The sequence below is a fragment of the Erythrolamprus reginae genome, chromosome 2, assembly GCF_031021105.1.
Source record: "Erythrolamprus reginae isolate rEryReg1 chromosome 2, rEryReg1.hap1, whole genome shotgun sequence".
Lineage (NCBI taxonomy): Eukaryota > Metazoa > Chordata > Lepidosauria > Squamata > Dipsadidae > Erythrolamprus > Erythrolamprus reginae.
Window position 1 is genome coordinate 10061093 of NC_091951.1, and position 27827 is coordinate 10088919.

General features: G+C 44.7%; 1 protein-coding gene across 3 annotated transcripts; it reads left to right on the forward strand.

The window, feature by feature from the left end:
• The first annotated feature begins 225 nt into the window (after positions 1-225).
• Positions 226-26586, forward strand: LOC139159688 (major histocompatibility complex class I-related gene protein-like). 3 transcript variants are annotated; one of them, XM_070737013.1, is made up of 6 exons: positions 226-380; positions 5643-5882; positions 9275-9550; positions 12462-12749; positions 15041-15103; positions 24827-26586. In XM_070737013.1, coding segments are annotated over exons 1-6 (942 nt in total). In that variant the 5' UTR covers positions 226-307; the 3' UTR covers positions 24829-26586. The 3 variants fall into 3 exon arrangements, 2 of the variants coding, with proteins under 2 accessions (XP_070593114.1, XP_070593115.1); XR_011557819.1 differs by having other exon boundaries at positions 242-380; positions 15041-15282; XM_070737014.1 differs by lacking the exon at positions 15041-15103 and having other exon boundaries at positions 252-380.
• Positions 26587-27827: the final 1241 nt, after the last annotated feature.

Consider the following 27827-nt stretch of genomic DNA (forward strand, 5'->3'; position numbering starts at 1 on the left):
CACGGACCACCAGTAATCCACGGGCCACAGGTTGGTGACCTGTGGACTAGATGACCCAAAAGGTCCCTTTTAGACTCGAATCGACTCCCATTCCACTCCACTCCCCCATCCCCAACCTCAACGCTATCCCAGGAAGGGCTGTTGCCTCTACGAATTGGAAGGCGTGATTTTTACAAAGAGCTCCCGACAGCAAGCGTGGGAGTTGGCGGGCTGGAGAACTTCAGCGGAGTTCGGAAGTGGTGGGAGGGGCCGGAGTGAGAGTGATCTCAGTTGGAAGGCATCAATGCCCAGATGGTTTTAGAAGAAAATGCCGCTATGCCCAGCGTGCCTCTTAGTCCTGGGGGCGACGCTGGGGGTTTCCTTACCGGGGAGCTGTTGCGGTGAGTATCTAGGTGGGCAGAAGGAGAAGGAGGGGACGCATTTTCTGGGCTATGTGTCTCTCCCCTCCCTTCCGCCTCCGTTCTCGTGAATTTCGCCGAGAGTCTTTTAAAAACTTTTAAAAAGTTGGGGTGAGGCTGCTACGGGCGAGTTCCCGAAAGGATTGAACCTCGGGCGGTGGGGCGGGAGAGTAAACTGCATGGGGGGCGGGGAGGGGCCGGAATGTGATCTTCCTGGGTCTCCCTCCGTCACCTTCCCAAACTCCTTCCCGTTTCGTTGAGCCTCTTTTGAGAAGTTTTTAAGGCTTTCTATTCCAAGCGGTTAGATCATCAAACTTTAAGACTTGTGGGCTTCAACTCCCAGGTTTTTTTTTATTTTTAAGTTTCTATTTTCATGAAAAGAGAAAGCGAAAATGAACACTGAACGTGCAGAGCTGGCAACTTCCTGGAAGGATTGAGAAAGAGATGGTGGTGGAGGAGGAAAGTTTAAAGGGAGGGGGGACGGGTCCTGCCTGGGTCTCTCTCTCTCTCTCTCGCACACACACGCACACACTCCTCCCCCTCCGTCCCAAACTCGTTCCTTCGCGCTTCGCTGAGCCTCGTTTAAGGAAGTTTGAATTTATTTATTTTTTTAATCACCTCTTCTTTGTATCTCTTATCAAAGCGAGTGAATGTGAAATGTAATCACTCGGTAAAGCCTTAGTAAGTCCACCCCTGGAATACTGCACCCAGTTTTACTCATCACACTTATAAATAGTTGTTGGGATTCTAGAAAGAGTGCAGAGAAGAGCCACCAGGATGATTAGGCGCAGTGTTTCCCAACCTTGGCAACTTGAAGGTATTTGGACTTCAACTCCCAGAATTCCCCAGCCAGTGAATGCTGGCTGGGGAATTCTGGGAGTTGAAGTCCATATATCTTCAAGTTGCCAAGGTTGGGAAAAACTGGATTAGGGGACAGGAGACTATAGATTAGATTAGATTAGATTTATTGAATTTATATGCCGCCCCTCTCCGCAGACTCAGGGCGGCTCACAACAATAGTAAAAAACAGTACATAGTGACAAATCCAATGCCCACCAATCCAATTACAATTTTAAGTTGAGAAATTCATAAAACAATCCCAATATATATAAAAAACAATCACACAATCAATCAGACAGCAAACAACATGGGCAAGGGGGAGATGTTTTCAGTTCCCCCATGCCTGACGGGAGAGGTGGGTTTTAAGGAGTTTACGAAAGGCAAGGAGGGTGGGGGCAATCCTAATCTCAGGGGGGAGCTGGTTCCAGAGGGTCGGAGCCACCACAGAGAAGGCTCTTCCCCTGGGTCCCACCAGACGACATTGTTTAGTCGATGGGACCCGGAGAAGGCCAACTCTGTGGGACCTAACCGGTCGCTGGGATTTGTGCGGCAGAAGGCGGTCCAGGAGATATTCTGGTCCGATGCCATGAAGGGCTTTATAGGTCATAACCAACACTTTGAATTGTGACTGGAAACTGATCGGCAACCAATGCAGACTGCGAAGTGTTGGAGTAATATGGGCATACTTAGAGAGGCCCATAATTGCTCTCGCAGCTGCATTCTGCACGATCTGAAGTTTCCGAACACTTTTCAAAGGTAGCCCCATGTAGAGAGCGTTACAGTAGTCGAGCCTCGAGGTGATGAGGGCATGAGTGACTGTGAGCAATGACTCCCGATCCAAATAGGGCCGCAACTGGCGCACCAGGCGAACCTGGGCAAACGCCCCCCTCGCCACAGCTAAAAGGTGTTTCTCTAATGTGAGCTGTGGATCGAGGAGGACGCCCAAGTTGCGGACCCTATCTGAGGGGGTCAATAATTCCCCTCCCAGGGTAATGGACGGACAGATAGAATTGTCCTTGGGAGGCAAAACCCACAGCCACTCCGTCTTGTCTGGGTTGAGTTTGAGTTTGTTGACACCCATCCAGGCCCCAACAGCCTCCAGGCACTGGCACATCACTTCCACTGATTCGTTGACTGGACATAACATACAATGAAGGGTTGCAGGAAATGGACATGGCTAGTCTGATGAAGAGAAGGACCAGGTGAGACATGATATCAGTCTTCCAATATTTGAGGGGCTGCCACAGAGAGGGAGGGGTCAAGCTATTCTCTAAGACACACAAAGGCCAGACAAGGAATAATGGATGGAAACTGACAAAGGAGTGATTCCACGATTGACCTCTCCAGGTTCACCTATACTTTTATATCTTTTCTTCTATTCGTTTCTTTAGTTATAGTACTACATATCTATTCTCTTCAATGTGTATTATGTATTGGACTAAATAAATAAAAATAAATAAATAAATAAAATAACCTAGAAAAAAGGAGGAACTTTATGACAGTCAGAACAAGCAACCAATGGAACAGCTTGTCTTCTGGAAGTTGTGGGAGTTTCATCACTGGAGACTTTCAAGAAGAGACTGGATTGCGATTTGTCAGAAATGGTGTAATGCAGAGGTGGGTCCCTCCAGCTTCACACCAGTTCGGTAGTAAACTGGTGGTGATGTCATGGAGTTGGTTCTGACGGTGCCGGTCAGTGAATGCTGCCATCTTATTTTTTGGATTATTATTTCTTTTTTGAAAAAAAAATGGGGGGGGGATTTTTTGCTGGTTTTTGTCTTCTGCGCAAGCCAAGTTTGCAGCACTGTGCATGTGCCACCATCTGGTTTTGGGCTTTTTATTTATTTGCATTGTTTGCTTGTTTTTTGGCACTGCGCGTGTGTACATCTGCCCATAAAGCATGCATGCTCCCACATGATGCACTCAGGCGGTGTGCAAAGCACGCACAGCCACGCATTGCAGGAGAAAGCAAAGTGGCAGCTAGGTGAGTTAGAACCCACAACTGATGTAGTGTCTCCTCTTTGGGTGTGTCAGTGTATTAGACTAGATGACTTACAAAGTACCCACTTGTTACAGCGGAGGGGGCTACTGTGGGACATTAAATTTTGGAGAAGGACATTTAAAAACTAAAGAAGAACTTAAGAATGAAGGGAAGGAGATTGATTGGTTATTAAACTTTCAAATACAAAGTATGGTAGATACAAAAGAGATTTAATTGAATTCGGAATATGTAAAAAACAACAACAGTGTAGTAGATAAAATTTTAACCGGCCCAGACAGGAAATTTATCACTATGAAAGTATGGAAGAAACAGTAAAAGAAAACATGATAGCATGGATGACCAACTTTGGTTTGATAGCTTCAAGGCAGGATTAGACAGATTCATGGACTCCAAGCATATAGATGGTTATTGAAACGGATCTCCAAGTGCTGCCTCTATGTTGGTTGAGGCAGGCAGGATTTCCTTGAGTACCACTTGTTGGGGGTCAAGGGAAAGGGAGGGTCTTGCCTTCCCTTTCTGCTCAAGATCCCCATTGACAATTGGTGGGCCACTGTGTGACACAGAATGCTGGACTTGATGGGCTTTGGCCCAACTCAGCATGGCTCTTCTTATGTTCTTATGGTTACACCATCCAGCTAGAAGACTGGAAAAGGCTATGGAAACTTAATTATAAAATCACAGTATCTGTACCATATAAAGAAAACTTGTATAAGAAGCTGTACCAGTGGCATTACGCCCTGGCAAGATTGGTTAAAATGTCCTAGTATTGATAACAAATGTTAGAAACATAAACTAGCATACGGCACATATTACAATACAGTGTTACCTCTAGTTAAGAACTTAATTCGTTCCGTGACCAGGTTCTTAAGTAGAAAAGTTTGTAAGTAGAAGCAATTTTTCCCATAGGAATCAATGTAAAAGCAAATAATGTGTGCAAACCCATTAGGAAAGAAATAAAAGCTCGGAATTTGGGTGGGAGGAGGAGGAGAAAGAAGAGGAGGAGGACAGTTGCTGCCGAAGGAAAAAGGTAAGGTGAAGGGAATCAAAAAGTCCAAAACTTTAAGGCTTAAAAAAAAAAGAGGGACTCTGAGGCTGCCTCCCATACACCCAGTGCAAGGCTGCCTCCCACCAGAGAGAGAAACCCAGGCGGGCGACAGGTGGGAACCTCCCTCTCCTTTGACCAAAAGGCGGTGGCTGCTGCTACCTGCTTCCTCTTCCTTCCAGTGCTGAAGGGCTCCCCTCTCCTCTTGCTTGCTCGCTTTGTAGCTGGTGCCTTTGCTTCACGGTGGTGACTCCTTGGTTTGGCTGAAGCCAAGTTGATCCAGGTGGGGCAAAGCACCCCCTTTTGCCTTTCTGTACCCAGATGCTCCAGGAGGCAACCTCGCACTGGGTGTATGGGAGGCAGTGCGAGGGAGTCACCAGAGCGAAGTGGTTTATACCCTTTCCAAACACCCAGAGAAAGGAAAACGCTCCGTTCACTGAAGTGAGTGTTTCTTTTCTCTGGGCGCTGGCAGAGACTTATTCCCTCTCCAAGTGTCCAGAGAAAGGAAAATGGTTTGTTCGCTCTGGACTGCCAAAGCCTTCTTAAGCGCCATTGAACAGCTCCACTGGCCGGGCCTTCGTACAGCTCTCAAATTTCCTGGGAAATTTTTTCGGGCTTGGGTTCTTAAGAAGAAAATGGTTCTTGAGAAGAGGCAAAAAAATCTTGAACACCTGGTTCTTATCTAGAAAAGTTCTTAAGTAGTTCCCTTCTTAGGTAGAGGTACCACTGTATTTGGTGGACATGCCCAGAAACAAAAAAATTCTGGTCTATCATTTAAAATGGGTTAAAAAGAATTTTAAATTATGAATTAGAATTAAATCCAGAAATTTATCTTCTAGGAAGACAACACAAAAAGGCAAATTATTATTTAATAACACACATTTTAACAGTGGCAAGATTGGCTTTCGCAAAAAAACTGGAAAAAAGAAAACATACCAATTGAGGAGATGGTTATCAGGAAAATATTAGATTGTGCAAAATTAAGCAAACGTACATTTAAATTACAGAATAAACAAGAGAAAGAACACCATACCATATGGGGAAAGCTTTGTAGCTGGGTTGAAAAGAAAAAGAAATTAGAATAATTGTAAAAGAGAGGGGAAACTGTAGAAACAGAAATGTAAATATGATTTTTTTAAATTATTATTATTATTATTATTATTATTATTATTATTATTATTATTATTAATTAGATTTGTATGCCGCCCCTCTCTGATGACTCGGAGTGGCTTGTTGATCTTGTTGTTTTTGTGTTCTTTGTATTGTTTGTGTTTTCAATAAAAATTAAAAAATAAATAAAATTTTGGAGGGGCTGGAACTGCAGTAAAGACCCTCTAATTCTGTTCTTCTCCCTTCCCAGGCTCGCACTCCCTGAATTATTTCTACCTGCGACGATTTGAGCCCAGCCAGGAGCAGCCTCTGTTCCTCATTAGGGGCTACCTGAATGACCAGCCCATCATTCGCTATGACAGCCTCAATGGGAGTGTGGAGCCTCTGGTGTCCTGGATGAAGGAAGTGAAGACGGACACCTTTCTGTCCCTTGACTGGGTCTTCAACAGCGAGCTGGAGAAGTTGTCAAGACTCAACCAACCGACTGATGGTGAGCAGAGGCGGTGCTACATTTGATGTCCAAGTTAGGCTTCCTTTCCTGCAAAAGCATGACTACCCAGACCCACCCCCTTCCCTCCGCCCTTAGCGAAAAAGAGCTAATTGCAGGAATCACTAAAAGATTCATTCAATTTTGCAGCTACTAAGATTGTTGGACGAGCAGGCACAAAAACAGCCAGGGCTTGAAGCTTGGGAAATGGGAGCCCTTTGTCAGTCAACAGGAATGATGATTTAACCCCAGCCTATCAAGTACTTAGACGGTGAAGGCAGTGCAGCTCCTCCACCCCTGAGGGATAAAGAGGGCAAGGAGAGATTGGGGTTCACTCTACTAACCAGATAAGGATAAGGCTCCTTGCCTGAGATACTTTAATGAAGGGAAAAGGGCCTGGGGAGAGGAATACAGGTAGTATTTTGACCCAGTTCCCCAAACAACAAACCCTCTGTAGTTGAAGTAATTATTCCTTTATTAGCGCTACTGTTGTGGTTAGCTCTGGCCCAGCTCCTGCCCCAAGGATTGTGGATGTGGGGGAGACATCCACATGCCACAGGCCTGTTTTGCTTCTGGTGGAATCTGCTGATGAAGGCTCCTCTGACCAAGAAGACATGAGTGACAGGGAGGAGAGTGTGGCAGACAGCTCAGAAGGAGATCAATTATCTCTCTCCTCCTTGGATTCAGAACAAGAGTTAATGATACAGCCACGCATGCGGAGAGCAACGCATAGGCAGCAACAACTGAGAGATTATTATCAAAGAAAATGAGGCCACCTGTGGTTGGGTGGAGCTGTGGTAATTAGTGAGGCTGCTATAAAGAATAGCGTGTGGGTTTGGCCATTGTGGAGGATTATCTGATCGTTGTGTTTCGTGCCTGCCTTGCTGATTTCGACCTTGGTGTGCTGCTTTTTCCCGCTTTGAAACTAAAGCAGAGCAAAGGGTGTTTCACTTTATGAAAGAAGAAGGACTGTGAATTGCCTCACAGCTGCAAGCTAAGTATCTCAGAACTGATAAGGGACTTGTACCAATTACCAGTTTGTTTGGAGACGAGTGCTCTTTGCTATACGAAAAGAGGGCTTAGTTTAAGTGAATTTTCATTATAAAGAACATTGTTTTGAATTTTCAAACATATGTGTGTCTGAAATTTGTGCCTGTGACTTTTCGGGAGGATTCTACCAGAGAGCAATGTTCCCTCTAATTTTTTTTCGGGGTGGGCGGAAAAGTATAGTGTCTGAGCGGCAGTCCCCTTGGGACTGGGCAGCATAGAAGTATATATAAATAAATAAACAAATATAAATATAAATATATAATAAATCCCTTCTTTTTTATTATAATAAATTAATAATAAAATGAAACCAAACTCTATTACTATTAAAACTAAAACAACCAGCAAATCCAAAAACATAACTATTAATAAAAACAGGTGAGGGCTGTTTCTCTCTTTCCTGTCATTCTCTGCCTCAATCATTTTCTCATTTCTCTTTTTTTCTCCTCTATATTCTATCATTTTTCTCTTTCTCTCTCTCTTCCTTCCACTCCTCTCTCTTGCTTTCTTCCTCTCTCTCACTCTCACTCTCTTCCTCTCTCCTCTCTCACTCTTTCTTTCTTGCTCTCTCTCACTCTCTCTCTTCCTTCCTAACTTCTCTCTCTCTCTCTTTCTCTCTCTCTCTCCCTTCCTTTCTTTCCTTCTTCCTTCCACTTTTTTCTCTTTCTCTCTCTCTTTTCCTTCCTTCCCCTCCCTCTCCCTCTCTTTCTCCCCCTCTCCCTTTATATTTATCTCTTCCTTCCTTCCTCTCTTCCTCCCTTTCTCTCTCCCTCTCGTTCACTTTTCTCTCCCTTCCTTCCCTCCCTCCCTCCTTCTTTCCTCTCCTCTTTCCCTCCCTCTCTTTCCCTTCTTTCTCTCCCCCTCTCTTCCTTCCTATTTTTGCTGACTGGCACAAAGCTTTGCTGACCGGCACAAGGCTCAAGCCAGCTGCCTGGGAAAGCCCTATGCCGGCTGGGAAAGCAGCACGCTTTTCAAATGCGCTGCTTTCCTGCTGCAACTCTTTCCTGGGTGGGGGGGAGGAGAACACTTCCTCCCCCAGGAAAGAGGTGCAGGAAAGCAGCATGTTTAAAAGGCGCGCTACTTTCCCGGAAAGCCGGCTTTCCTGGCTGGCACAGGGATTTCCCGGGCAGCTGGCAGAAGAAGAGGAGAGGGGGTGGATCGGGCGGGCGGGGGCAGCACCGAGAGGCCAGGGGCACGAGAGGGCTGGAGGCACGGTGGGGAGGCAGGGGCGGCCATGGCTCCCTTTCCTTCTACTGCCGGCGCCTCCCCCCCCCGGGCTGGCAGGGGGATGGGGAGTGTGCGCCCCTGGAAAAGGGTGTGCGGGGGGGTATTTAGGGGCGCGCACGTGTTCACGCGCGCAGCTTACAGGGAACACTGCCAGAGACCCCGACAGAACAGCTACCAGAAAGTTTCTCTTTCACCTCAAGCTAATAAGTCCGTCCAGTGGGGAGATGAATAAGTTGTCTTCCGCATCTATTCCTCTCCACCTCCTGCCCTTTATCCCCAAAGCTAGGGTAGGGCTTCACTAACAATGGTGGCTCTTCTGTCCAAGGATCAGCCCACAGATTTCCACTGCTCTCCTCTCCTCTGTCTTCTGTGCTTCCATGCATCAGGCAATGGACTCAGCTGTCCCTCCTCTTCCTCATCAACCACCTTCAGATGTGGGGGCTGTTGACTCTCCATCTGAAGCCCAGGCTCCACCTCTGTTTCCTTCTGACAGTTCCATTCCCTCTCCGCCTTGGAGTTCTCAGGTTGCCTTGATGCTAACTCTGACTCCCACACCTCCTCCTCCTCCTCTGATTCAGCTGATGGAGGGGCTGGCGGCCAGCGGGCCACAACAGATAGACCTTGAGTTACAACAGTTTGTTTCATTACCATTATTATTTAAAATTTAGTTGCTGGAGCAGTGAAGGCTTAGACAAGGAATCGTGGGAATTTGGAAGGGGTGATTTTCATAAGGGAACAGATGCAGCCATAAAGCATTCTTTCGAATGGTTTCAAGGACATCCTACGCAGACCCACCTGGGGGGAAGTGGAGGAAGGACTTGCCACACTGGCACAATAAGAACCCACCAGTACAGCTAATTGGTTAAAGAGAGCTGCCCATTGCATGAGGGAATCTGAGCTGTGATTGGTTGCTACGGGAGTAAAGGGGAAATTTCCTGGTTTCCCCGTCATTTTGCTCTGTGTGTACAGGTAGTTCCTGCAATGGAGCCCCAACCTGATGTTAAGTGAGACACAGGTTGCTTTTTTCAGTGCTACTATAACTTAACAGTCACCAAGAAAACTGCTGTTAAGTCAAGGACTACCTGCACCCTCTCACCCACCCCTCTTTGGATCGCTTTCAGGACTTCCTATCTGGCAGGTGATTTGGGGATGTCAACTCCGGGAAGATGGAAGCAAAGATGGCGTTTTCCGCTATGGCTACAATGGGAAAGACTTCATCAAGTTCCAGAAGGAGACCCTCAGATGGGTAGCAGCTCAGCCCCTGGCTCAGGAGGTCAAGGAGAAGTGGGAGAAGGATCGAACGTGGTCCGATGAAAATAGAGTCTACATGGAGGAGGACTGCATTCATTGGCTGAACAAGTACAAGTCCTACAGGAACGAATCTTTGAGGAAGACAGGTGAGTGGCCAAATGCCTTCCTCCTGCCATTCTGCAATGTTTCTTTTGATTCCCTCATCTCCCCTTCTCTAGACAGGTAGCCCTTGACCAACAGCCACAGTTGAGTCCCAAAAATTTCAGTTACTAAGCAGGTTTTATTCTATTTTATGATCTTTTGGGTGCATTTGTGAAGCGAATCAGTGCCATCTTTAAGCGGACTGTGGTGGTTAGTTCTGGCCCAGCTCCTGCCCCAAGGAATGTGCAGGTGGAGGTGGGGGAGACATCCACATGCCGCAGGCCTGTTTTGCTCCCGATGGAATCTGCCGATGAAGCCTCCTCTGACCAAGGAAGCATGAGTGACAGGGAAGAGGGGAATTTGGCAGTCAGCTCAGGAGGAGATCAATCACCTGTATCATCCTTGGATTCTGAACAAGAATTAATGACACATCCACACATGCGTAGAGTGATGCATAGGAGATCACAACTGAAGGATTATTACAAGAGAAAATGAGGCCACCTGTGGTTGGGTGGGGCTCCAGTAATTAGGGATGCTGCTATAAATAGCAGCGTGTGGTTTGGCCATTGTGAAAGAGTATCTGATCGGAATTCTTCAGGAATCGTGTTATTGCTGTTTTCTGGACTTTGTTGATTTTTCATGCCTTTGAAACCACAGCAGAGCAACGTGTGTGTGTGTGTGTGTGTGTGTGTGTGTGTGTGTGTGACTTTGTTGGAAGAAGAAGGGGTGTGAAGTTTTTTCACAGCTGCTAGCTAAGTACTTAATGACTGCTTAAGGGAAATTCTACCCGATTGTTTTGGGATGAGTGCTCTTTGCAATACAAAAAGAGTGCTTAGTTTATTTTCAATTTTGTGATAAAGAACATTGTTTTGAATGTTCAAATGTGTGTGTGTCTGCAATTTGTACCCTTGAATTTTTGGGAGGCTCCTACCAGAGAGCCCGGCAGAACACGGACCATGCCATCATTAAACAAATATGGCTTCCCCCATTCATTTTGTTTGTGGGAAACCAGCTGGGAAGGTGATCACTTGACTCTCAGGACAGCGCAACTGTCATAAGTTCAGGTAGTCCTCCACTTACGACCACAATTGAGCCCAACATTTCTGTTGCTAAGGGAGGCATTTGTTCGGCAAGTTTTGCCCCAGGTTACAACCTTTCTTGTAACCATGGTTAAATGAATCACTGCCATTGTTAAGTTAGTCACACGGTCTTTAAATGAATCTGGCTTCCCCATGGATTTTAAAAGTTCCACATAAAGAACTGATAGATAAGTTAGTGAAGATTGGACTTAATTCCTGGATAGTTCAGTGGATTTGCAGCTAGCTGAAGCATAAATATCAGAGGGTTGTTGGCGAATATTCTGAACAAAGACAGGTTACAAGCGGTGTGCCACAAGGGTCTCTTCTGGGTCCTGTTCTTTTTAATATATTTGTGAGTGACATAGGGGAAGATTTGGTAGGGAAGGTTTGCCTATTTGCCGATGATTCTGAAGTGTGAAATAGGGTTGATATTCCTGGAGGCATCTGTAATATGGTAAATGATTTAGCTTTACTAGATAAATGGTGAAAGCAATGGAAACTGCATTTTAATGTTTCCAAATGTAAAATAATGCACTTGGGGAAAAGGAATCCTCAGTCTGAGTATTTTATTGGCAGTTCTGTGTTAGCAAAAACTTCAGAAGAGAAGGATTTAGTGGTAGTGATTTCTGACAGTCTCAAAATGGGTGAGCAGAGTGGTCGGGTGGTAGGAAAAGCAAGTAGGATGCTTGGCTGCATAGCTAGAGGTATAACAAGCAAGAAGAGGGAGATTGTGATCCCCTTATATAGAGTGCTGGTGAGACCACATTTGGAATACTGTGTTCAGTTCTGGAGACCTCACCTCAAAAAAGACATTGACAAAATTGAACGGATCCAAATGCGGGCTACAAGAATGGTGGAAGGTCGTAAGCATAAAACGTATCAGGAAAGACTTAATGAACTCAATCTGTATAGTCTGGAGGACAGAAGGAAAAGGGGGGACATGATCAAAACATTTAAATATGTTAAAGGGTTAAATAAGGTTCAGGAGGGAAATGTTTTTAATAGGAAAGTGGACACAAGAACAAGGGGACACAATCTGAAGTTAGTTGGGGGAAAGATCAAAAGCAACATGAGAAAATATTATTTTACTGAAAGAGTAGTAGATCCTTGGAACAAACTTTCCAGCAGACGTGGTAGATAAATCCACAATAACCGAATTTAAAAATGCCTGGGATAAGCATATATCCATCCTAAGATAAAATACAGGAAATAGTATAAGGGCAGACTAGATGGACCATGAGGTTTTTTTCTGCCGTCAGTCTTCTATGTTTCTATGGTGAGTTGTCCCTGAGTGAGTTGGCCACGGTCAGTTGGCTGCATTAAGTTGACCATGGTCAGTTGGCTGCATCAAGTTGGCCATGGTAAGTTGTCCTGCAGTCAGTTTGCCATTGTCAGTTTGTCCCACAGCGAGTTGGCCATAGTCATTTGGCTATGGTTAGTTAGCTGCGGTGAGTTGGCCATGGTCAGTTGGCTGCAGTAAGTTGGCTATGGTTAGTTAGCTGCGCTGAGTTGGCCAGTCAGTTGTCTGTGGCAAGTTGTCCCATTCCTGAACCAAAAGAGGAGGCTTTTCCTGAATAACTTGAACACATTCAGTTTGCAATGTCAAAACTGAATCAAATCCCGAGCATTACAATTATTTGGGTCGGCTGGAGAACCTTACCCAAAATTCTGTGTATCGCTTTCAAAAATAAATGTCAAGCACTTCGATGCCTCATCATTGAATATCCCACAAGCTCAAGAGAACAGAAGGAACAGTGGGAGCGGATGACCAGGTAAAGTTTTCAGTGTTACTTGACCAGAAAATCTCAGGAACTCTGGTGGTGGTCTCTTTTTACAGAGCCCCCAGTGGGGAAGATGACTCGCAAGGTGGTGGATGAAAGCCTGGAGGTCCTCGTCTGCCAGGCCTATGGCTTTTACCCGAAGGACATTCAGGCCACCTGGAAGAGGGACAGAGAGAACTGGGAACATGGAACCTCCCGTAAGAATGTGGTTCCCAACTCAGACGGGACCTATTATGTCTGGATCAGCACTGAGATCGACCCCAAGGAGAGGAACCGTTTTCGGTGTCACCTGGAGCATGATGGCTTGCAGAAGCCCCTGGCCTTGGCCTGTGAGGAGAAAACAGGTGAGACCTGGGCAATTATGACATATAGACTTATCTGTAGAGATTCTCAATCATCCAGTCATGGTTCTCAATCATCCGGCTTCCTGTTGCTGGAGAACAGGAAGTATTGTCCTGCATTTAGTGACAGGGAGAAATGATTTTTTTCTGGGGGGTGGGAGCTGGAAGTGGGAATTTGAGGACAAAGTTATGAGGTAGGGAAGGGCAGCAGAGCACAAGCACAGCAGGCCACAGCAGGGCAGAGCAAGGAAAGGCAAGACAGTGCAGGGCAGGGTATGGTTGGTATGATTTACAGGCAGTCTGGGACTTAATCATTTAACAACGATGATATGAAATCACAACAGCCTCAGAAGCATTGCTTTATGGCTTGTAAATCACTTCTGGTTGTCACAAAACGTTGAAACAGAGAGATGGGGAGGGAGAAGAGAGGAAGGAAGGAAGGAAAGAAAGAAAAAAGAAAGAAAGAAGAAAGAAAGAAAGAAAGAAAAAAGAAAGGGAAGATGGTAGAAGGAAAGGAAAGGAAGAAAAGAAAGAAAAGAACAGAGAGAGAGGAAGGAAGGAAGAAAAAAGAAAGAAAGATAAAGAAAGAAAGAAAAACAGAAAAAAGGAAAGGAAGAAAAAAAGGAAAAGAAGAGAGAAAGGAAGTCCCGTCCCGGGCTGTCAGTAAAGGGGCTGCTTCCCATCCCCCTGCCAGCTTGCTCAGAACATTCAAACTAAGGAAAACCTTCGCCGGCCTCCACAGAGAACAAAGGAAGAGAGAATGAGAGAGAGAGAAAGAACAAGAGAGAGAAAGCATGAGAGAGAGAGAAAGAACAAGAGAGAGAGAAAGAAAATAAGAGAGAGAACAAGAGAGAGAGAACAAGAGAGAGAGAGAAAGAAAATAAGAGAGAACGAGGGAGCAACAGAGAGAGAGAGAGAGAGAGAGAGAAAGAACAAGAGAGAGAAAGCATGAGAGAGAGAGAGAAAATAGAGAACAAGAGAGAGCAACAGAGAGAAAGCATGAGAGAGAGAAAGAACAAGAGAGAGAGAAAGAAAATAAGAGAGAGAATGAGAGAGAGAGAGAGAGAAAGAGATAGCAAGAGAGAGAGAAAGCAAGAGAGACAGATAGGGAGAGGAAAGGAGAGAGAGAAATGAGAACAAAAAGGGGAGAAAAAAGGAGAAATGAGAAAATGATTGAGGCAGAGAATGAGAGGAGAGAGAAACAAAAGAGAGAGAGAGAGGTGATTCTTAAAGCATATGGTAAAAAGCACCCAAATAATAAGAACCCCCCCCAACCCACACCTGTTTTTGAAAAGAATAAAAGGGGAAAAAACCCAGCCCTCAACTGGTTTTGGAAATGGTTCCAGTGTGCATACACACACACACATAAGGGGGGGGGGAGAGAGACAGGGATGGGAGAAGGAATGAGAGACAAAAAGGGGGAAAGACAGGAGAAGTACCCAGAAATGAGACAGTGGTATAAATTTGAGGAGGGATGATTGATGATTGACTGTACAGGTATTTATAAGGGGATATTACATGGGATTGTATATATGAGGGGGTTATGTGTGTATGTATGTATGTGTGTGTGTGTGTGTGTGTGTTTGTTTGTTTGTTTGTTTATTTATTAGATTTATTTATTAGATTTATTTATTATGTGTCATTTTGGTTGGTGGTGTGCCCCAGGATTTTGTAAATGTAAAAAATGTGCCGCTGCTCAAAAAAGGTTGAAAATCACTGATCTAGACAACCTCAATCAAAACCTCTCTTTTGATACTATGTTATTTCAACACAACAATATTGTGTTTATAAAATAACATATTTTTGGGGAGTATAAGGTGCACTGGAGCTGCACCTTAGCTTTGGGGTATATCAAAGGAAAAAAATTCTGCCTCCCAGCAAACAGTCCAAATGATATACACCATTATTAGTAAATGTTACATCAATAGTTCAAGGGTGGGGGAGAGGAATTTTCTGCCGCATCATTTCAGGTTTTCTGGTGCAGAGAAGAAAATACAGTCCTGTATTTAGTGGTATGTAAGAAGTGATTTCTTTCAGGGGTATTGGAAGTGATAACCTAACAGCAAAGGTTATTAAAAAAATGATGATACAAGAGATGATTGGTTGTAGTTCTTCCTTCTGCCCTTCAGGGCCATTCTCTCTCCCCTCTGCAGCCTTGGAGGAGAGGGAAGGCTTCCTTCAGGTGGGGGCACCTTTTGGAGGGCAGTGCAGGTTGGGAATGTCTTCCACTGCTCAGCATCTACTTTAGGGATCTCAGTATCTCTCTAATCAGAACCATGTTTCTCCTTCTTTAGCTACCACATTGTGGATTTCTCTGGGAGGTGTGGCTGTCTTTATCTTGGGAGCCGGGATTCTTTGTAAGTGAAACAAACACGTCCACTGACTCTCTCCCCCACATCCCTGTGTCTTTCTGTGTTGACTGAGCTGTTGTGGCTGGCAGAGCCTTCCTGAGAGTTTCCCCCATGTTCTCTACAAGACCCTTCCCCATTTACAACATTTGGAAGAGGAGTCAGAAAGGAAGAAGAACACGATGCAGGTATTTCTTTCCCCATTTCCTCTAAATCTCAGAAGGTTACACTTTCCTCTTGTCTGGGAGGAAGCTGTCAGAGCTTGTTGCAGCAATTTAAATCTAAAAAGCATACTCAGATAACTGATATTCATTAACTTCTCTTTATATACATAACAACACTCAGGACATAAAAACAATACCAAGAGTGGTTCTTCCAATGTGGTAGAGCGGAGAGATTGTAATTAAGTACAAATACTGCCAGAGTAGAGCAGAGAAGAATTCCAGTTTCAATTCAACAGACAGACTAGATCAGTTTTAGCACAGAGCTGAACGCAGCTTAACTGAAACCAGGCTCCAAAACTGTTTCAGTTACCAGTCAGCTCCCATTGGCTGACCTTGTTTCTATATCTATACACTTCCACTAGTTAGAAAGTTTCTCCTTGGTTCTAGACTGCTTCTCTGTTTGGTTAGTTTCCATCCATTGTTTCTTCTCCATTCACACCCACATAATATTCTCAGCAACAGTGTGGAAGTGCTTTGCCATTTCTTTTTTCAAAATGGGCCTTTTGACTCGTTTGTGATTTGTCTTCCTTGGGTGCAAATGCCAAACTAGTCAGACCAGCTTAGCTTTCTACAACCAGCCATGGTTTCTTCTTAGAACTAGCTAGGTTGAAATCGGACTTTGGAGTAGAAATAAAACTAAATGGGATAGACCTATGTTGGCGGACCTGTGGAAAGTGTGCCACATGTGGCACATGGAACCATATTGGTGGGGAGATACCAGTAAGTTCAGATCTGACATGCACAGCTGATTTTGGGACCTTCTAGGCCCACTGGGAGTCCGGAAACAGCCTGTTTTCAGCCAATGGAGGAGGTGGGGAAGGCCCATTTTTTGCTCTCCTCAAGCTCCAGAGCCTTTCCAGGAGCCTGGGCACAGCAAAAACTGTCGGGATGGAATGACCCCCTTACCTTAGACAAGGCGCTCAGCCCGTGAGGAGTGAGCCGGGAGCTTCCGGAGGTGATGGATATTGAAGTACAGACAAATCATGTTCGAATGAACAATTAGTTTTTATTATAAAAGTATAAAAACAATAAAAGTCTGAAGAGACATAAAAAGCACATCCTCTGGCTAAGGATGTATGGAGAAAAGATGTCTCCTAACTAAGGACAGCCCTTCTTCTTCAAGAAGAGACAGGATGTGAGCAAACAGGTTACATCACACAGGAGGAGCTACCTTACTAGACAGAATTAACTCTCTAACTACTGGATGTTTCTCAATGTCGTTGGGGGCTGGCAATTTCCAGCGCGACACCCCTTCTTTGTCAGTCATCAGAGACAAGAGGGACATCAGGACATCAAGACATCAATTCACTTAAGGCACATTTTGTTGGTGAGGTATTCATGTTGATCAGCTGGCAATGGCTTATTCAGCAAGTCAGCGATCTGCTCAGTAGTAGCCACATACTGAAATTTCACGAAACCATCTTTCACCTTCTCTCGGATATTTTGATACCGGATGTGAATGTGCCGTGAACGAGCTCCAACAAATTCAGCTTCAGCAATGAATGCAACTGAAATATTATCCTCCATAATAACAATTGGTGTCATAGGACCTTTCCAAATACTATCAATGAGAGGAAAAAGAGACATTAATGCATTACAGCAATCAGAAACACATGCATATTCAGATTCAGTTGAAGAGCAAGAAATAAACTTCTGCTGCCTAACTTTCCAAAAGAAAGGACAACCATTTAAAAACATGATATAACCAGAAGTACTTTTTCGTGTTTCTGTGTCACTTGCCCAGTCAGCATCAGCATAACAAATCACTTCAGGGTACCCAACATGATCTGGCTCAAGGTACAGCTTCTTGCCTTTCGTGAGCTTCATGTATTTGAGCAGCTTCTTTATGCAAGACCAATGAAACGTGGTAGCCTTTCCAACGTATCTGGACAGTAGATTCACACTCAGTGAAATGTCAGGTCTCGTCCAGCTGCTGATGTACAATAGCGATCCAATCACTGACCGGTACAATGTTTTGTTCTCAAAATCAGGATACTCTTCTCGGGTTAACCTGTAAAAGTCAGTTTGCATAGGAGAACGACAAGTATGCGCATCAGACATGTTACAATTTTGCAAAAGCTGGTCAACCTTACTTTCTTGTGAAAGAGAGAACCCCTTCTCAGTTTTCTCAAACTGAACACCTAGATAATCATTGATATGCCCTAGGCTTTTCAAGGTGAAATGTTTCTCAAGGCCCTTAGCAAAAGTTTGACTAGTGCTTTCATTGAGACCCACATAAACAATATCATCAACATAAACAAGAACAATTTCATAAGTCTTACCTTGCCCTTTTGTGAACACGCATCCATCAGATTCGGACTTAATAAAGCCCATTGAATTTAGCTTTTGGGATAATAATTTGTACCAGCAGAGGGCGCTCTGCTTGAGGCCGTATAAAGACTTGCTCAGAGACCAAACCTCTCCTTCTCGGTTCTGGAATCCAGGAGCACCCTTGACGTAGATCTCTTCATCCAGATCAGCGTTCAAATAGGCAGTCTCTACATCGAACTGAAAAACCTCTAAACCCAAAGCAACAGCAGTGATTAGGGCAATCTTGACACTTTCATTTCTGACTGTGGGTGAGTATGTGTCAGTGTAGTCTTCTGGATAAACTTGAGAGAATCCTTGAGCTACGAGTCTAGCTTTATACAGCTTTTCCTCATTAGGCTTTTGTTTGACTTTATACACCCAGCGTGTGCCAATGACTTTCTTCTTGTTAGGAGGCTCCACCTTCTGGAACACATTAAGTTTCTTTAAACAGTCCAGTTCGTGTTCCATAGCCTCATGCCATTTTTCTTGTTCAGAGTCAGGCAAAAGTTTGATCTGGTGAAAATGATCAGGTGGAAGTGTAAGATTGTTACACATGAAAAGATAAGGAGAGTCAGATACTTGCTGTGCAAATCTCTTTGGAGGAGTTCCTTTGGTAGTTCTCTTGGAACGTCTGGGAACGCTGGTCCATCCTTCATCATCATCTCCGCCTTCAAGTTCATCACCAGAGGTTTCCTCGGCAACTGTCGAAGGCTGTTCATCATCTGGAACATCAGGAATATCTGGCACAGATCCCTGGGCATCAGGACTCTGCACACTTTCCTTAGGAAAATAAACTGAAGTATCATTACTATGTATACTGGACCAATTTGTGTCTTCCTCAAATTTGGCTGAATTAGAAATGTAAACTCTGTGATGAGAGTCAGCAAATTTGTGGTACTTGGAGACTTCATCAAAGCCGATGAATCTCATTCTTTCTGACACAGGACCTCCTTTTCTTCTCTGTTCAACTGGAATGTTAACAGTGGCATAACAACCAAAAATGTAAATGTTTTGAATGTCAGGTTTCTTGCCATAGAGCAAGTAATAAGGAGTGTCTTGAATGACGCTACTCCATGTTCTGTTAACAATGTAATTAGCATACCTTAATGCTTCGCCCCAGTATGAAAAGTGCACGTTTGCATCCTCAATGAGACAGCGAAACATTGTCTGTAGAATGCCGTTCCTGCGTTCGCACACACCATTTTGCTGTGGCGTCCCAGGTGATGAGGTCTGCTGGCGGATTCCATTCCTGGCCATCCATCCTTGGAACTGTTACGACATAAATTCGCCTCCACGATCACTTTGAATCCGCTTGATCCAGACGTCGTGTTGGGTAAGTATCTCTGCAGCAAAGCCTTTAAAAGCCTCAAACGCCTCTGATTTTTGTTTTAAAAGAAAAACATAGCCATATCGTGAGTAACTGTCAACTACAGTTAAGAAGTACTTACGTTTACCAACAGTAGGCCGAAATGGACCGACAACGTCGGTATGGACCAATTCAAAGATGCGTGTACACAGCCGGACAGCAATTTTAGGAACCGGGGAGTGCCGGGATTTTGCAGAATTACAAATTTTACAATCTAGGTAAACCTTGCAAGCCCCATCAATTGTGAAACCATCAACATGTTCAGACATCTTTGCTAAAACGGGGTAAGAAGCATGCCCCAAGCGACGATGCCATCTGTGAATGCACCTGGAATGAAAAGATTTGTTTGTTAACATATGTTTAACATTTTTAACAGCATTAGGAACCTCAGGGGTTTCATTGGTTTTAGGAACCTTTGAACTAGCGGTGGCACCAGGGTTTCTCTCTGGACCTGTGCATACGCCCTTTGGAACGCTTATACTTACACTACCTTTGCTGGCAGGTTTGGGTTGCAAATAAAAGACACCTTTGATGGGGATGGCAGTAGCAAGAAGTTTGCCATCCTTGATAATGTTGGTGTCAACAAGTTCATAGTTTATTACAACCTTCAATTCTTCTCTCAGGCAATATCCACTAAGGATGTTGTTCTTGGCAGTTGGAACGTAGAAAACATTTGAGATAAGGGAGTCCAGTTCTTTGACGAAGACTTTTCCTTTTCCTTCCACCTTGGAACGTAGATCACCAACTCCAAACACTTCTTTGACATCTGTCGGGTGTAGCTCACTGAAGGATTCCTTCCGGTACGCGATGTGTGCCGCTGCTCCGCTGTCTAGGGTCCATAACTCACGAATGTCGTAGAGTGGACTCTTGTCAGGAACAATGCTGAGGTGGATGGTACCAACATAAGTAGGTTTCTCATCTTTGGAGTCTTTGGGAGTTGACTTTGCAGCTCCAGAACTCTTTCCTCTGGATCCTTTCTTGTGTGCGCCTTTAGGCTGGGTTGGATAAGGTGGATGATCAGTCTCGCCAGACTTCACACTTTGCACATCAGGAGATTTGCGAGTGTCATCCTTCTTAAAAGGTTTCTGGCGTGAGTACTTTGGAGTACTTGTTTTCTGCTGACCGCCCTTGGCCAAGTTAGATTTAAATGCTGCTGACATAGGTCTAAGGCCAGTGTTCAGCAACTCTGCTTCTTCAGTTAGCATGTTACAGAGTCTCTGAGTAGATTTAAAAGGCAGTGGATATCTGCTGAATCTGTCAACAACCTTCTTCCATTCAGGAGTACATGGGTTGAACAAAACATCAGAGTCTATAGACATGAGTATAAAGATCAGTCCTATCCTGCAAAGCCATACTTTAAAATCCAGTTGATTTGGTAACAGCACAAACTCACCTTTCAGTGTAGGAGAGGTGATGGCATGCCTTGTTGATGCAGTCAGCTGGACCGCTTGGAGTTGCTGGGGTTGAGCCCCAACTCCTCCTGGCAAACCTTGTGGCTGTCCCATCTGGGGAAGTTTTACAGGCATCTGTGGAATAAAAACTGGAGGTCTCTGCGATGAAACAGAAGAATCTGGAACATGAGGGACCGATTGCCTTTGCATCTTAGCTGTGAGGGAAAGTCTAAGTTCATTAGGCTTCACTTCAAATGCATTTGTTTCAGGAATTAACTGTGCCTGTGGCGCATTCCATCCACTAGTGGCCGCTGCTGCGTAACTTGTAGCAGTGGGGGAAAGCCTCCCCCTTTCTCGGCTTGCAACAGCTTCAAACTGCAAAGGGACCATTTTTTTATCTTCGGGCTGAGTAGCCCTCCCTTCTTTGAAAGGAATGTGTTCTATGTTAGAGCTTGGCGGAAAAAAGTGTGTGACCACGGGAGGATTTACGATGTGCTCATGCGTATCTTGGGGTGAGTGGGAGGAATGGATTCCTTCTATCTCTCCCTGTGGAGAATGAGCACGTGAACTACCTCTCATGGACATAACCTCCATCTTTTCTGTAATAAGTTTAAGCTGAAGTTTTTTCAGAGATCGTAATTCAGTCCTGGCATCATCAGCCTTTTTTAAATAACTGAAATAGATTTCTTGCTGCTCTACATTTTTCATTGTAGGAATGTTATCAAAGCGGAGACAGACTGATTCCAAAGAATGTATCTCCTTCTCATCCTTCTCAATGAGCTGCTCTATTGTCTGCAAGTTTAGGGAAGTTCCTTTTATATTAGCAGAAGCGAGAGAGCTGAAATCATCTAGGTGCCTTGTCTTGGCTTGTGCCTTAACGTGCGTGCCGGATGATTGCGAGGGGAACAGAGTTAAAGTTTCTTCCTCCTCATCTTCGCTAGGATTAATGGAAATACTGCCGGAGGGCTCACCCTGGGTAGATTTACAATCCTTTTCCCTGGTTTCTACATCATCAATGAAGTAAGATTCACTTACGGTTTGTTGAGTGCAGGCGTCAGCTGGAAGAACTTCCTTCTCACCGTGCAAAGACATTGTAGGATTCCTTTTACAATCGGTTACACGAATTGTCTCCTTGAGTTGGGCCAACTGGTCACTCGTGAGGGAATCCACGTAGGATTGCGTGAGAGGATTACGTTTCTTTTTCGCTGGCATTCGGGAAAAATTCCTAGGAAGCTTACGGGGTGTAAGCGGGGTCTATAACTTCAATAAGAACCGTGTTCGGCTACCATGTCGGGATGGAATGACCCCCTTACCTTAGACAAGGCGCTCAGCCCGTGAGGAGTGAGCCGGGAGCTTCCGGAGGTGATGGATATTGAAGTACAGACAAATCATGTTCGAATGAACAATTAGTTTTTATTATAAAAGTATAAAAACAATAAAAGTCTGAAGAGACATAAAAAGCACATCCTCTGGCTAAGGATGTATGGAGAAAAGATGTCTCCTAACTAAGGACAGCCCTTCTTCTTCAAGAAGAGACAGGATGTGAGCAAACAGGTTACATCACACAGGAGGAGCTACCTTACTAGACAGAATTAACTCTCTAACTACTGGATGTTTCTCAATGTCGTTGGGGGCTGGCAATTTCCAGCGCGACAAAAACAGCCTTCTCCACCAACCTGGAGGTTCTCTGGAGGCCAGAATGGCCCGTTTCCCAACTTGAAAGAGGCCATTTCTGGCCTCCAGAGGACTCCCAGTGGGGAGGCCATTTTCACCCTCCTCAGGCTCCTGGAAAGGCTCTGAAGCCTGGGGAGAGCGAAAAACAGGCATCACATACCAAGAGCAGTGGGGAGGGTCATTTGCGCATGCAGGGGGCCATGGAATTGTATCACCATGATGTCAGCCCCATCTCCTCCCATCTGGGCCTTCTGTAAGATGCAAAACTCTGGGCTTGGGAAGTACCCAAGCACTTAGCACCAAGGCCACTGAGGTGTTGGGTGGGGGAACTTTCATCCCCAAAGTCTTTCTAAGGCTTTCAAGGTAATCATGAAGACCCTTGAATTGTGAGTTGCTTGGGACTTCACTGCGACTCAGCCCCTCCTGCTGGAGACCTTTTGATTGGCTGCTCTGCAGGGAAGATCCAGCTCAGCTCTTGAACCCATCAGCTCTGAAGGAGGAGAATGTGGTGGGGAAGGAGCCAAGAACAGGAGCAGGAATCACCCTGGAGAAATGGGGGGTTTCTGTCCAATAAGGACTGGAAAGCCAGGAGAGAAGGAATGGGAGGGTGGAAGAACAAAGAATGGGAGCGGGCTTCTACAAAAAATGATCCTGGTGACTTTTCTTGAGAACCAGATCCTGGAGATCATAGGTCGCAGAAATAAACTTCATGAGTTGGATGCCAGATAGATGATAGATAGATAGATAGATAGATAGATAGATAGATAGATAGATAGATAGATAGATAGATAGTTAGTTAGTTAGTTAGTTAGTTAGTTAGTTAGTGACACTTTCAAGAGGAGATTGGACTGCCACTTGGCTGGGGTGCTTTAGGATTCCTGTTCGGGCAGGGGGTTGGACTTGATGACCTGCATGGTCCCTTTCAACTCTAACAATAAATAAAAATAAAGATGGATGGATGGATGGATGGATGGATGGATGGATGGATGGATAGATAGATAGATAGATAGATAGATAGATAGATAGATAGATAGATAGATAGAGTTGGATGGATGATGAATAAATGGTAGATATAGTTTGTCGGCTATAAACAATTTATCTGTCTTGTATATTGCAATATGCAAAAAGGAAGTTGTGTGCTCCCTCCCATATTTAGGTACACCAAGCTGATTCAACACACACACACACACACACACACACATTTTCATAGATTTTCACAGGTATAGGTATGTAGGTCTTGGCATATTTGGGTCTTTTCCCATGTAAGTTTGATAGAATCTTGTCAACATTCCAACGAGATCCCACTCGTCATCTTCAGGCTGGTGCTTTTGGTTTTGTGTTCAGGCAAACAAAGCGTGATCTGAGCTACCATCTCTCTATAAATACTGGTGGTATGTGTGGAGTGCTGGCTCAGCTACTGTAAGCAGATTGGTTGGCTGTGTTGAAACATCCTGATTAGTTGGTGGGGTAACATTTGAGTAATTGATGCAGTTGATGTTTGCAGATTAGGGATGACATCATAAGTAGTTGTTGCAGTTGATGCCTGCAGACTGGTCAGCTGTTTTGTAATGTATGTGTGGTGTTACCCTGGATGTTTGAGTGTGTGTATATATACTGCTCAAAAAAATAAAGGGAAAATTTAAACAATACAATATAACTCCAAGTAAATCAAACTTCTGTGAAATCAAACTGTCCACTTAGGAAGCAACATTGATTACACACACACACATGAAGAGGCAATAGCCATCACGATCTCTGAAATAGACGATAGGTACTCAGATAATGGATGATAGGTAGATAGATGGATGATAAATAGAATGATAGAGATGGATGGATAGGTAGTTGATATGTGGACAGAGAGATGGATGATAAATAAAAAGATGATAGTTGTCAGAATCTGATAGGTGAAAATGGATGATAGAAGATAGATGATGGAACATGATAGGTACAGAGAAAGAAAAGAAAAATAAAAAATAAAAGAAAGACACAAGGGAAAGAAAAAGAAAAAAGAAAGAAAAAGGAAGAAAAAGGAAAGAAGAAGAAAAAAAGAGAGCAAAACACCTTGTGGGAGAAGTGAGGATGCATCATGGAGCTGTTTATATCAAACCTCTTTGGTTGCTTGCCTTCATCCCTGTCAGGGTTGAGGTGAGGATGACTGAGAGCTAATAAGGACTCTGCCCTTGAGCTGGAGGTTGAAGACCTCCAAGGTACCTTTCCAACCTTATGATTCTAATTGGAGGAGAAAAAAAAATACAGTGATACCACCCTTCATAAGAACTTTTTGTGGTACGAACCTGGTGCTTAAGATTTTTTTGCTTCTTCTTCTGAACTATTTTCATCTTACGAACCTGAGCTGCCGTTGCTGGGATGCCCCATCTCCGGACTTCCATTATCAGCTGAAGCGCTGGGATTGCCCTGAGCCTCCCCTCACTGGGAATCTTCGCCTCGGAAAATCCCTTCATTTTTGCCAGCGCTGCTTTGAATCCCAGCGAGGGGAGCCTCAGGGGAATCCCCGTGCTTTGGCAGGCAACGGAAATCTGGAGGTGGGGATTCCCAGCGGCGCAAGGCAAAAGGGGTGACTTTTGGGATGGGGTTGCATGCATTATTTGCTTTTACATTGATTCCTATGGGGAAAATTGCTTCGCCTTACAAACTTTTCATCTTACGAACCTGGTCATGGAACGAATTAAGTTTATAAGACGAGGTAGCACTGTACTTTGCCAGTCCACATCTGTGGCTTTGATATTTTCATTTTCTCTCTTTACAGGATGAGACAACCTGTGAACAGGAGTTTGTTGAAGAGTCTGTGCCAACAGTTCGCAGGCGAGAAAGGAACAGAAAGGTCTCTGTCATGGGCTGGGGACGTGAAAACCCTGGACAAAAATAGGTCAAAACATAATCAGCTATCATGGCCTAGAAGATAATAACTGGGCCTGTATGCATTCTGAAAAGTACTCAGAGCACGACTACCTCTGATGAAGGAAAAGGTTTAGCAACTTCCAACAGCCAACTGTCTTAGAAAGGAAAGAAATCCAGGAAACCTCCCCCATCCCCACCCTTTTCTCTCCTCTTGAATTTGTCAGATTTTGCTACTGATGCTGCTCTTGAGAGTGGGGGGAAGGGAGAGAGCAAAATGAGGGAGATAGGAGTGGAGAAATATAGAACCCCAGGTGCAATAGAAGGGTGACAAAAGGAACTGAGGAAGGTGGTGTGAAGGCAAACTGCCCTCCCCCAGTGGGTCGACCTCTAGGGAGGCACAGAATGCCATGATTGCCACATCAGAATGAAGCGACAGAGAAAGTTTTCTCGATGAGACGACCTCTGTTAAATCAAGATCGCTCCTTTTATTGTATTTCACTTTTCCTGACATGTGGTATAGAATAACCAATTTGCGAAAGCCACATACATTAAGCCATCCCCCTACTACCATTCACTCATGCACCATATAAGGCAATCTCTCGTGACTTCCCTATAGATAATTAACGGAAGCTCCATTTCCTGGTTTACTGATGATTAGCAAAGGAATGAGAGTAAGGCATATATTTCCTTATATGGAAGTTAGCAATAGGTTTTCTTCATGTTGTATATCAAGTTAATTATTTTCCACATGGTCATGGATTCTGCAACTTGCTTATTCAGCCTGGACTTTGCTGCCCCTTCATCCCAACAGGACCGACACAGACTTCAAAGGACAATCAGAACTGCAGAAAAAGCTATTTATTTATTTATTCATTCATTCATTCATTCATTCATTCATTCATTCATTCATTAATTCATTCATTCATTCAATTTTTATGCCACCCTTCTCCTTAGACTCAGGGCGGCTTACAACATGTTAGCAATAGTACTTTTTAACAGAGCCAGCCTATTGTTCCCACAATCGGGGTCCTCATTTTACCCACCTCGGAAGGATGGAAGGCTGAGTCAACCTTGAGCCGGTGATGAGATTTGAACTGCTGACCTTCAGATCTACAGTCAGCTTCAGTGGCCTGCAGTACAGCACTCTACCTGTTGCTGCCAACCTGCCTTCCATTGACGACCTGTATACTGCATGAGTCAAAAAGAGGGCGGGGAAAATATTTACTGACCCCTCACATCCTGGACACAAATTGTTTCAACCCCTACCCTCAAAACGTCACTACAGAGCACTGCACACCAAGATAACTAGACACAAGAACAGTTTTTTTCCGAATGCCATCACTCTACTAAACAAATAATTCCCTCAACACTGTCAGACTTTCTACTAAATCTGCACTTCTATTCTACTAGTTTTTCTCATCATTCCTATCACCCATTTCCTCCCATGTTGATTGTATGACTGTAACTTGTTGCTTATATCCTAAGATTTTTATTAATATTGCTTCTTCATTGGTTATTTGACCCCTATGACAATCATTAAGTGTCGTACCACATGATTTTTGACAAATGTATATTTTATTTTATGTACGCTGAGAGCATATGCACCAAGACAAATTCCTTGTGTGTCCAATCACACTTGGCCAATAAAATTCTATTCTATTCTATTAACACCCCAAGAAACTCACAATACACACTTCACACTAATTTAAGGAAAATCGCACCTTTTGGATTCAATGGCCTTGATCTCACCAAGAGTAATCTAGAACCAAGATGAAATGGTCCTCTGGAGGAGTCACTTCTTTCCTGGAGAGGTTTAGATTCTGTCTCTTGGAGAAGACTCCATGACTGATGTTGTGAGACAAGCAAATGGGACCAGGGTAAAGAGCTGCTGGACATCCACCTGCCAGCAGATATGCCTGGCTGCTTTAGCTGTCCACCAAGTGGTCCACCATCTTTCCAAACGAAGCAGAGTCCTGTATGTTCTCCATTGCATCTGGAAGGAGAGTCCAACATGGGTAATACTCCAATCCTATTGGTAGAGACTGAGTTAAAAATTTACATATTAATTGAGCACCGCCCCCTCTGCTCTCCCCATGAGCCAGTTTTAAAAACTCAGTCTCAGAGTAGAGACATACTGAGTTGTGGCTTAACAGTTTAAGTACTTTAAAATAGTAAAAATAGTAAAATAAAATGTTGTTACCATTTTAATCCTTTTCTTTGTGTTTCAGATGCAGAAGACTGAAGAGGATCAGACGGTCAGGGGTCTCTGTCCTCAGCAGACAACACCCCCAACGAATCTTCTCAGGGGTTGTTTGCTTTTCCCCAGTGGGAGCACCCTGTAGAGAAGCACCCAGCCTGGGGGTCCCTGGTCTCCGAGACCATACCGGGGCTGTCAGCCAAAGGTGCCCCCCCCCCCACTGGGAGGCTTGAGAAAGGCGCGCACGGAGCGGGCGAAGCCAAACACCTCACAGCTGACAGGGAAGTCAGCGGAGCGGCCGCTAGAGCTGCCGCGGAAGCCGCCGCCGCCGGAACCGCCAAGCGCCCTAAAGGGGGATCGCAGCGGGTACCAGCCACCCCTGGAGTACAGGACGGGGCGGGGAGACCCTCCCCAGTAACGGAGGGGCCCGACAGCGGCCCGAGGAGCCACGGAAGCTGGGCGCCGCCATTTTGAAAGCGGCTGGAGCGGCAAGGCGTCTTTGGGCGCGAAAACGTTTATTAAGGCGGCAAACAAGCGCGAACGGGCAGAGCAGCCCTAGTGCGCAGGCGCAGGCCCAGGGAGGCTAAAGGCGGCATTTTCTGGGTGATTCCCCAGCTCTCCTGCCTCATCTAAGGACAAGGCAAAGGGGAAGGCCAAAGAGAAAGCAAAATCACACTCATCTGCCTCTTCCTCCTCCATTAAAGAGGCTGAA

What these genes read in the sequence shown, in the direction of transcription:
- LOC139159688 (XM_070737013.1), top strand. Translation starts at nt 308, where the DNA reads ATGCCGCTATGCCCAGCGTGCCTCTTAGTCCTGGGGGCGACGCTGGGG. An exon ending in CGAATCTTTGAGGAAGACAG is followed by an intron (nt 9,551 to 12,461) that starts GTGAGTGGCCAA and finishes CTCTTTTTACAG; the next exon opens with AGCCCCCAGTGGGGAAGATG. An exon ending in GGCCTGTGAGGAGAAAACAG is followed by an intron (nt 12,750 to 15,040) that starts GTGAGACCTGGG and finishes CTCCTTCTTTAG; the next exon opens with CTACCACATTGTGGATTTCT.